We start from the raw sequence: 11157 nt of genomic DNA, 5'->3' as shown, positions 1-11157 counted from the left end.
TCCCTGTTCTGTTTTCTTTCCCTCCTTCTCCAAAGACAAAAGAGAGCGTGGCCTCCAGCTCAGGGAAACTTTTAAGAAGCCAGAGAGAGTATAAGGAGTCAGTAAATATAAAGGACTAGGAGATTCCCTGTTCTCAAATGTGTCAGTCTTGAATGTGTGGGCGTGGAGTCCCCCCTACCTTCCCTTTCTTTTTCACAGAATCGCAGAGGGAGGGAGGGGTTGGGTCCACTGTTCCCTCTAAGCTGAGTTAGTGTGAGCTAGCTCACAGTTTTTTAGCCTCTGGCTCACACCTTTTTATGTTCGCTCAGGAAGGGTGGCTCCAGAGCAAGCTAATCTATGCAGTCGCCAAATTGCTCACTCACAATTTTAATGCCAATAGCTCACAAAGTAGAAGTTTTGCTCACAAGACTCCACAGTTTAGAGGGAACATTGGTTGGATCTGCAGTTAAAAGTTTTGAAAGATGTTTGCCTTTCTCTTTATCTTAGACAAAACAGCCAGTTAGCTCAAAAAAAAAAGTGGGTTTTGCTTGTAGATGCAGAATGCATACAGAATGCACAAATAAATAAACTGGAGGGAAGAAAAACAGTGTAGAGGGAATACGTGTGACGCATTTCTTTAAAGCTTGACTCCTCGGATTCACTGGAGCAAGCTGTCGGTGCAGAAAGGGCCAATGTCACTGTTTGGAAAGTATATTTCACTACTGAGAACCAGTTTGGTGTAGTGGTTAAGAGTATGGACTCTAATATGGGAGAACCGGGTTTGATTTCCCCATTCCTCCACACACAGCTGCTGGTGTGACCTTGAGTCATATGTTCTTTCAGAGCTATTCTCTCAAGGGCAGTTCTCAAGAGAGCTCTCTCAGCCCCACCTACCTCACCGGGTGTCTGTTGTTGGGAGGGGAAGGGAAAGGGATTTTAAGCCACCCTGAGTCTCCTTCGGGTAGTGAAGGGTGGGGTATAAATCCAATTTCTTCTTATTTTTATTTTATTATTTCAATTTGTATCCTGCCTTGCCACAGAACTGGCTCAAGGCGGCTAACAACTCAATGTGCACTTCCTAAAAATATGGTTTTGTCTATAAGCAAAGCATGTGCATGCATGATCACCAAACCAAGTACTTAGATTTCTCTTAAACTCACCTTACAGTTATTTTAATATATTTGCATTAAGATTCAAAACAATACCATGCAGTAGTGTAAGTACTGTCTTTCAGGAGGGGTCATTTCAACCATCTAAAGACCCCATAGGGGTGCCCCAGGAGTCCATACACCAGGCAGCTTGAGATAAGTGAACACAAAGATGGAAGCCAGGACTGGCAGGCCATAATCATACCTAGAACATGACCCTGGAAAGTACCTGAGATCTTGCCTTGACAGCTGCAACTACCCCCCCCCCGCACACACCCTGCCAACATCTGCATACTCCAGACAATGGGCCTGCCTTGCCCCAGAGTAACGTCTTTCCATTTCTAACACTAATCCCATCAATCTGATCTCATCTTTCCTTCCTGCAGTTCCTTCGTAATGCCTCTTACACCTTTCCCACACCCCCAAGGCCAGGTGGTTCATTGAGCATCATTGTTTCTATTTTGATTAGTTTAAATTAGCAATCCATTAGTCCTCCAAACCCCGGAGAATTAATCAGGAACATAACCCAAAGCCTACTTTCCATATAGAAGAAACTTCTGACTTCCTTTGTCCAGTCTTGGGAACTGGTTCTAAAGCTACATTGTCTTACCCCTGAGTAATCCCATCATAGCCCTGAATAATCTCATCAATTCTTTGTTCCAAGGGAGCCCTCACATTAGCAAGCCCTCTGGGTACGTTTTGGGTATAACTAGCCCAGTGTAACTCCAGTCCTTTGTTCCTGTTACCTTGGGCACCCATTAACACCCCCCCCCCCAGTATACTGAGTCTTTTTCACTCAGTGAAGCACTGGTCATTTTGCCATCTCTCCTGATGCATGGACATCTTCAGGACAGGTAGTTATCACTATCGTCCCACTCCTCTCTTTATTTCCATAGTGCTTGTATGTGTGTTTATTTCATGCGTGCTGCTTGTGTGTTATAATCCCTAAATATCCTTTAATAAAACATTATCTCTTTTACCCTTGGACGGGTTATTAAGAGCTCTCATAAAGGGAAAGATTCCCACAGACATTGGTAGGAAGATCCCCGCTATTACCCCACCTCTTGTTGAGGCCCTGTCATTTGACTAATGCCCCCAGAAAATAAAGTCAGCTATTCAGCTTCTTAAATGCAAAGCTGGTAGGGGTTACAGTAGTCATGACACACTTCCTCTCATTGACTAAGCCACTGTTTGCTAACCTGTGGGTCAGGACCCAGAAGTGGCCATGGGCCGGCGCTCCCTAAAGGCTACCTCTGTCCTTTCCATTGCTCTTTTCAGACACCAAAGTCTGACCCTGGAAATAGTATCTTCCATGCATTCGTTGGCATTTTCCCCCTTCACTACATATATACATTGATCAAGTGTCCTGATGGTTACTAGAGCAACTTGCCTACAATCATAGGGGAAATTAGAGGGAGTAATGGTCAAAAGCTGGAATGTAACCTTCCATATGCAAAGGCTGAGTGTCTCAGAATGCCATTTGCTTGGGGTTCATTTTTTTTAATCTGCTTTATTTTCTCTGTTGAAAGAAGCACAATGAAAGTGCTAGGAAAAGCCGTGAAACTTGGGCCTGAAGGAAAGGAGGAGGGAAGAGGTAATTACAAATAATATTGTATTCATATTTGCATTCCAGTCCAGGACATCTGTCCACAGATTTTAAAGGATGTCCCTGAAGTACTGTTCTGATGCCATAGTTTGGGATTATAAGATTGCCAGCTAGCAAGCATTTGCTTGGGGTTCATATTGGGTGCAGCTACACCTGTTGCGGTTTGTTGGTTTCTCAAAAACATCTGGTTAGCCACTGCAGAAAATGGAATGCTGAGCTAGATGGGTGCCAAGGTCATCGTTCGCCTAGGATGCCAAAAAAAAAACACCCAACCCCTTGGGCCAGCCCTGGATGGGTCACCATACCAAGTCAATTTGGACATGTGGGTCACCATACTGAAAACATTGGGAACCATTGGACTAATCAACTCTGGTAAGGTTCTTGTGCAAATCAGATGGGGGAGTCAGTCAGCTGTTATCTCTATAGACAGGAACAATATAAACCGATACCTGCAACTAGGTATGAGTACCACCAATCTAACCACAGTCAAACCCTCCCTTGTACGGGCTTCTCAAAAAAATTCCCCACACAAACACTTTCAGATAAACAAGATCATAAAATACTTTATTTGCACAAGTGTGACTTTCTTCTTAAAAAGGGAGAACATCCTCCAGGACTAAAAACCTTGTGCTGTCCAGCAGCTGGAAGTAAAACCATGTTCAGTCATGTTTACAGGGAGCTTACATGTTTCAGGAGGCTTAAAACATTTCTGAAGACACTGCTCCAAAAATAAAATCTTTTAAGACCAGGCTAGTTCATGGAGCAGTAAGAGGTGTTCATGAGACAATATCAGAAGTTACACTGCAGATGGGGTATCATGTTTGCTTTATTTTATTATAAACAATTACATAATGTAATCCTGAGGAAATTGAGGAGTTCTAAAAGAGTTTGTCTGCCTTCATTGTGCTCTCACACAAGCACATACGCACTCACACATCCCAAGAGCCAGGCAAATAGACAGTACCTACCCCTATTAGTACATCAGTCACCAACTACCACATCAAGAATGAAACAGACGTTCTCCTCTGGACCAAAAAATGCTTTCAAGGCCAAGGTTGCCCAATATTTTTCCAATGTTAGAATTAAGATGGAAAAGGAAGAGAAATTACAAATGGAAACAACTTCTTCCCCCAATCAGGCTATGTGTAGACGTCAATAACTGTTGACATTAGGGCTCATTAGGGCTACCTCATTTGTTTCAGATGGACCTTGTTCATTGGAACTTCCACATTAAGCACATTTGTGGTCCAGTTTATTTCCTTTGGCTCTTTGGGCAGGTCTTAAAGACTAGTCCAGTAGCCTAACCCCATCGTCTCTTCCCTTGTATCCTCCCTTTCTCAACCGCAAGACGAACAAGCCGCCTACAGACCAACACACATTTCCTTTTCCCATAATAACGACTGATAATTCCTAGTGTGGAGTATTAAATAAACAGATGCTTTAAAAAGGTTACATTGAAAGCTAGAGAAAGAAAATAAGCTCTTTTTCAGAATCCAGTGGGGGAGGGGGGATAAACCTTCTAGTTTCCTAAAATACATTTTCAGGAGACCATGCTGATGAGGCAGAATGGACAGTTGATTTCCTACTAATTACTCAGAGAGATCAGTATGAAGCTTGCCTATTGTGACTGTGGTGACCAAACACACTGCATGATACGATGCTTACATCAGAACAGAATCTCCGCTTTAAGGAACACGTTTCAGCAGCGGAACGGTTTTCTTCTTCAGTAGCCGCCGCAAGTATAGCTGAATGACCGGGCACTCTTCCCTCCCACCAGTCGTTTCTTGCCGCTCTGTTGCTTTGAATTGGCCCCAGAAGCTCCAGCCTTGTCACATTCCAAAGACGGGTCCTTTCTGAAGGTTTGCGCCAGGCGGATGGCTCTCAGCTCCCTGGGAAAAGAAAGCCAGGAGTGCACAGTACACACAGTCCCCCCCATTAGAACTTCGCTAGGCTGCCAGATAGATTCGGGTGAGTAGCCGTGTTGGTCTTAAAGGTGTTCAGTTCTTAAGGTCTTAAAGGTGCCACTGGACCCAAACTTTGCTAGGCTTCAAGGTCTTTTTCCAAATACTAAAGATGCTACTGAGAGCACAAGCTGGGGGAAAGGAGGTGGGTTGAGGGAATGTGGGAGGGTTCCTGTATCCTCACCAGAGAGATCAAGGGATCAGCATGCCTTTTTCCAGCACAGTTTGCCTCAAGCTTCAAAAGTAGCAGGAACTCCTTTGCATATTAGGCGACCCACCCCTAATGTAGCCAATCCTCCAAGAGCTTACAGAGCTCTTCTTACAGGGGCTACTGTAAGCTCTTGGAGGATTGGCTACATTAGGGGTGTGTCGCCTAATATGCAAAGGAGTTCCTGCTACAAAAAGAGCCCTGAATGCACGTGCTAGCCACACACCTCCCCCTTGGGATGGTAAGTGGCAGAAGCTTAATGTGTGTAGAAGCAAGCAAGCAGATCATCTGTTGCCAGTTCATAATCTTCAGGGCATTATCAGGAGCAGGGACTTTGCTCTCCAGCCTTGCTTTTGATCCCCAGGCTTCTTCGGCCTCAGGGCAGCAACAGTGGATTAAGGAGATGTCAGACCCCTCACTTTGAAACTGCATGGTCTGCTAAAGCAGAGACCCACAGCATGCAAGTGCCCAGGGGGAAACTTCAGTGGCTCCTCCGTTTGTTGAACAGTTGTTATCAGATGGCTGTGAAGATAAGGATTCTAGGAATGGGGGTGGGGAAAGGTCTGAAAGTCCAGTCAAAAGGCAAATGATTGCACCTTCTACAACTGGCCTCCTACAGAGGAGATTTCAGGCTTCCCCCTTCTGTGATTAGGCCGAGTCAGCTCCTTTTCCAGGCCAGCTGCCTCCCTCGTCAGTCTCCTTTGCTACTAGAAGACAGACCTTACCTTTCTAGCATGGCTGTTTTGGATTTCTCCACATTTAGCTGCTTCTGAAGTTGGGCAGCTTTGCCAAGAGAAGGTCGCAGGACAGGGTGTTTGGTTAACGCAGTAGCTGAGGGCCTGGTGACTGGATCAGGATGAATCATAAGCTAAAATTGAGGGGAAGGGGGGTTTGGGAAAAACAACAACCAGAAAATAAATCCCCAGTTAATAAAGCCATGAGATGCATCTGCTCCTCTCACCCTCCAACAGGCAGTAAAACTCACCTTCAGCAGGTCAGTAAAGCCACGTGAAAGCTGTTGCGGGATGAGTGGCAGGTTGCCTTTCCGGATGTGGTGCCACGGGGTATCGTTGCGGGGCAGTGGGCCACAGCCTGCTGCTCGTGCAATTGTCAACGCAAGGGCAAAGATGTCTGCCTTAGTCAGATGGCAGTATTGCTACGGGGAGAGCAGGAAAGAAAACCAGGTGTTTTTAAGATACAGTCAAAGCTGGCTATGCACCAAACTGGGTTACACTAGATTCAGAAATCCTCCTCCCACAACAGGGGAATATTTTAGAACTGCAAGCAAGTCTTGCATGCATTTAATCTCTGTAACACATTAAAAAAACACACCAAATTTTGATATGCAGATTTCCAAATTTTGGACACCTTCCCTTAAGAGCCCAGTGGTTCTTAACCAGTTGGGTTAAGTACAAGGACTCTAATTTGGGAGAACTGGGTTTGATTCCCCACTCCTCCGCTTGCAGCTGCTGCATGACCTTGGGCAAGTCATAGTTCTGTGAGAGCTGTCCTTGAAAGGGCAGTTCTTGAAAGAGCTCTCTCAGCCCCACCTACCTCACAGGGTGTCTGTTGTGGGGAGGGGGAGGGGAAGGAGTTTGTAAGCCGCTCTGAGACCTTGAGTGAGGGGTGGGGTATAAATCCCATCTCCTCCTCCTCCTCCTCCTCCTCCTCCTCTTCTTCTAATCCATGACTACCTACAGAGGGTGTGGCATCAGATGCCCCATCAGAAGTGAAAGCCTTATGCAGAGAGGAAGGGCTTTTGTTGTTGGGGTTCTACTGCAAGGGAGCATTCTTGTCTCTTGTGTGATTGCCATTTGCTGTGTGCCACTTTAATGGCTTGGGTGAGAAATCATAGGTTTGGGTAAATCATAGGGTTGGAAGGGGGCCACAGAGGCCATCTATTCCAACCCCCTGTTCAATGCAGATCAGCCTAAAGCATCCCTGACAACCATTCATCCAGCTGCTGCTTGAAGATGTCTTATACTGTTCACTGCACAACTGCCCCTCATCAGCTGTCAGAAGCAATCCCAAGTGGGGAAAGGGCTTCCTAAAAATTTCAGACGTTCCACATTTGTCTTCTAAAGTCAGTTCTAGTTAACAATCATCTAATTAGAACAGGGTTAAATTAAAGTAGTCACTACCCTCATCAGAACAACCTCCACAGCTTTATAGAAGCATTTGGAAGTGTTTGCAGCTAGCTATGGAAATATTCAAGTTTAAAATGAAACTTTTGCTTAAGATTCGAAATGAGATTATTAGCTGGGAACTCTGATTTCAGCTGGGGTGATCTGCATCTCAGTCACAGCAGAACCCAGAGATTCACATCAAACAGGTTCAAAACCAGGGCTTTATTTTCCACCTCCAAATTTGAACACCTGCCCATACCCAATACAACATCTGATGTATTCATAACATATTCTCACTGAAGACTGTGACTCTTAAGCACATTTATGAGGAATTCCCATCGACAGCAATAAGTTGTTCCAGTTCTAATGCATGTGCTGCCAAAGCAAGCAGCCACTGACATCAGTAAGTCACGGGTTCAGAATGACATCAGAAAATCAACTAAAAACGAACATACAAAAATGAATTGTACTGAGAAGCGGCACTGATGGAAGATCTACTGATGTCCCCTCACATGCATGCCTAACCAAGCATGCAGTTGTACCTCTTGCAAGACTTCATTGGCCAAGAAGCGGCTATCCCCCTCTTCCACTTGAGGACTGGTTACCGATGTCACATGTCCTAGGTCCCCTAAGAAAGAGAAAACTGTGAGCCATGGAATGTATCAAATGTGCCAGTGACTCTTAGAAAAGCTTCAAGAAGCCGCACTGAGAAAAGCCCCGTACCTCAGCTGTGGAAGCTTTCTGTGCTGAAGATTCTGGAGCCATATTCTAGGCAGTTCACATGCAGGTCTAGACCTGCCTTTTGGGCATCCACGTTGTCCTGCGTGAACCAAGAACCTACTCCAAAGACATGCAATGTTTTCCTGCAACTTTGCATTTCATGGGAAATCTAGCAGTCCAGCAAATTCTCTTTCAAAGCAGCTGGTTTCCTTACAGATAACTGAAGAATCCCACTAAGATAGATTCAGGTGGGTAGCTGGGTTGATCAGAAGCAGCAGAACAACGTTTGAGCCCATTCCCCATTTCCATGAGTGGTAAAAAGAATTCCAGGGGTAGCCCGTGAGATTAAGGGATGTCAAAGCTAAACTAGTTTGGTGTAGTGGTTAAGTGTGCGGACTCTAATCTGGGAGAACCGGGTTTGATTCCCCACTCCTCCACTTGCACCTGCTGATGTGACCTTGGGTCAGTCACAAGCTCTGGCACAGCTGTCCTTGAGAAAGAGCAGTTTGTGTCAGAGTTCTCCCAGCCCCACCCACCTCACAGGGTGCCTGCTGTGGGGAGGGGAAGGGAAAGGAGTTTGTAAGCCGCTCTGAGACTCCAAGTGAAGGGTGGGGTATAAATCCAATCTCTACTTCTTCTTCTTCTTCTTCTTATACCCAGATTAAAACTTTGTTTGTCTTAAAGGTGCCACTAGACTCAAACTTTATTCTGAAGAATCCCCAGTGAGCTTTTAATAAAGCTCGGTTTCCCAGAATGCAGTTGGGTCTCTTCACAGGAAACTCTGCTGTATAATCCAGTCATTTCCAATTCTAAGTGCTTTGGAGAAGAAATGGGACTCAACTGCCCCCACAAGTCCTGGCAGAGGAATTTGACTTCCTTTCCAACATAGTTTCATGGATCTAGGAGACCCAGGTTTGACTCCCAACTTTGCCATTGAAGCTTGTACGGTGGCCTTGGGCCAGTCACACTCCGCCTAACTTACTTTCACAGGGTTGTTGCAAAGAGAAAGCGGAGAAAAGAAGAACAATGTAAGCCATGTTGGGTCCGCACTGGGGAGAAAGGCTAGGAATAAAAGAAATTAATAAATATATGTAGGACCTGAATAGCCCAGGCTAGCCCAATCTCAGATCTCGGAAGCTAAGCAGGGTCGGCCCTGGCTAGTATTTGGAAGGGCAACCTCCAAGGAATACCAGGGGCATGATGCAGAGGCAGGCAATGGCAAACCACCTCTGAAATGTCTCTTGCCTTAAAAACAAGTCTAGCTTGCCACCTAGTGGTGCATAACATTAAAAGAGCTAGAACTTCTGGCTACCAGACAATCTTCAGATTGCACACACTGCCATATTGCACACACTGCCGTACAATAATTATTGTTATTTTAGGACTCGACTCACAGTGGTGCTTCTAGGGCTGGATTTCACAAGGCACAATAGCCCTCCTGCCATTCACCCAAAGCTTCTCATCTGAAGTAGGCATTATCATTTAAAGAGCCCTCCCCCTGCAAAAACTATAACATCCAGAGTCTCAAAAAGTCACCTAACCACAGTCTGCTCATCATGCGTTGCTCAAGGAAAAGTCTACTTTTCTCCCACACTTGGCACAGCAAGAGAAGCAACTGAGCGATCTTCTCTGTGTGTGAAAACAAGAATGGTGTGCAACAAGACGATCCAGTGCCCCACTACTGCTCTGAACCTCACACAAGGACCACAGAGAAGATTCACAGCAGCACTGCCTTATTCTGTTTCAATCACATGGGTCCCTTGCACATCACTACAGGCTAGAGGCTAGAACAGATTATTCAGCCCCCTTGCGTTAAATGTTGGCCTGACCTTCTATAAACCAGGCCCCAGTCTACAGCCACACATGGAAGCAAGATTGTGCACCCTGTACAAATGTGCTCTCTGTACATGCAGAAGAACTGCATGAGGTAAAAGATTCCCTGCATTCTAGGGATTCTGCATGCAGCAATTTGTGCTGAACCGAGTCCTAGAAACACTCTCCCCAACAGATGCTTGTGTAATCATCCTTGACGATTGCATCCGTCAGCCTTCCTCAGCTGAACACAGGAAAGTCAAGCTGAGCCTTCCCTCACAGCTTATGACCATCTGTGAGTGGGTGCCATGTGCAGAGATGCTTACTTGGAGCATCCCAGTCCTGGGTGCGCAGATTTTTTGTGGGGAGGGGAGATGGAGGAAGAAGAGATCATTATACCCACTTCAAGGGCCATTTTGAGGGAACAAGCTCTTGAGAAGTTTACACTAAGCCATTCAGAGGCATAGGGAAAACCTGAGCATACACACCAATTTTATACACCACGTTAGAAGAGGCAAATCCGTCCTCTTCACTGTCACTCTCTTCTTCACCAGCAGGTCCAACCAGTTTGTGGCAGATAAAAATATTGCCTGTAATGAACGAGAAATAATTTTGTGATATCTATGCTGGCCAACACCAGTAAGCTATTGTACTCTATGCATGTAAATGTGTTCTTTGCTGACACCGGAAATGCTACCCTGTGCAGAGAATTCCTACATACCTCCATTCCATACACATACTAGTGAAACTGGATTTTGGCTGGAGCACAGGATGATTTTATGGCAGAAGACTCGGGCTGCATTCAGATGTCACAACAAACTGTGACTAAACTTCTTGTGTCCATATTTGCATGCTCCTCCCCATACGCGAATTGTGACTCAATTTCCCGATTGGATCAAGCTCCAATTCATCTTGATGTCTGCATGTAGCCTTGTGCATAAGTCTTGAATATAAATGTCTCAGTTAAGTTTGAGATATTATCAGTTATGTACATAGGAAATTGTTTCAGGTGGGTAGCTGCCTTGGTGTGCAGTTTAAGAGCATGATTCAAGTCCTGTAGCACCTTAAAAACCAACGAGATTGACAAAGGGCGCTCTAACTCTCAAAAGCTCATACCTTGGAATTCTTGTTGGCTTTTACTGTGCTACTGGACTCTAAATCTTGTACAGAAGAGAGTTCAGCTTTCTCTCCATTGTGGAAACACCTTGAATGAATGAAAAAGGTGAGAGGCTGAAGGCAACAAAGTATCTTCTATACATAAATAGAATAAAATATATCTTGCATCATCACTTTATCACTTTGTTTTTACATCATCATTTCCTAATTCTGTAATCCAGTCTTATTGAAAAATTCAGCTGGGTAGCCATGTTGGTCTGAAGCAGTGGAACAAGGTTTGAGTCCCAGTGGCACCTGCTTTGCACACAAAAGCTTACGTTTTGAATAAAACTTTGTTGGTCTTAAAGGTGCCACTGGGCTCAAACTTTTTCCAATCTTATTGGTTATTATATGCCTTATACTGTATACTGCATTTTTTAAAAATAAGAAAAGTAAATAAGATTTTGAGTGGTATCTTCTAATAGGTCCTTTCCTCTTTAAA

General features: G+C 44.9%; 1 protein-coding gene across 1 annotated transcript in view; it reads right to left on the bottom strand.

The window, feature by feature from the left end:
- Positions 1–4456: 4456 nt before the first annotated feature.
- WEE2 (WEE1 homolog 2 (S. pombe)) overlaps positions 4457–11157 on the bottom strand; it is a 37615-nt gene continuing 30914 nt past the window's right edge. Inside the window, exons 8-12 of the mRNA XM_015424706.1 lie at positions 10049–10150; positions 7571–7656; positions 5888–6058; positions 5628–5770; positions 4457–4622 (exon numbers count right to left, since the gene is read on the bottom strand). Coding sequence (XP_015280192.1) covers positions 4457–4622; positions 5628–5770; positions 5888–6058; positions 7571–7656; positions 10049–10150 — 668 coding nt within the window. The remainder of the gene's footprint in view (positions 4623–5627; positions 5771–5887; positions 6059–7570; positions 7657–10048; positions 10151–11157) is intronic.

The sequence above is a fragment of the Gekko japonicus genome, unplaced genomic scaffold (assembly GCF_001447785.1).
Source record: "Gekko japonicus isolate JY-2015 unplaced genomic scaffold, Gekko_japonicus_V1.1 scaffold689, whole genome shotgun sequence".
Classification (NCBI taxonomy): domain Eukaryota; kingdom Metazoa; phylum Chordata; class Lepidosauria; order Squamata; family Gekkonidae; genus Gekko; species Gekko japonicus.
The sequence above is the reverse complement of the archived record's forward strand: the minus strand, read 5'-3'. Positions and strand labels throughout refer to the sequence as shown.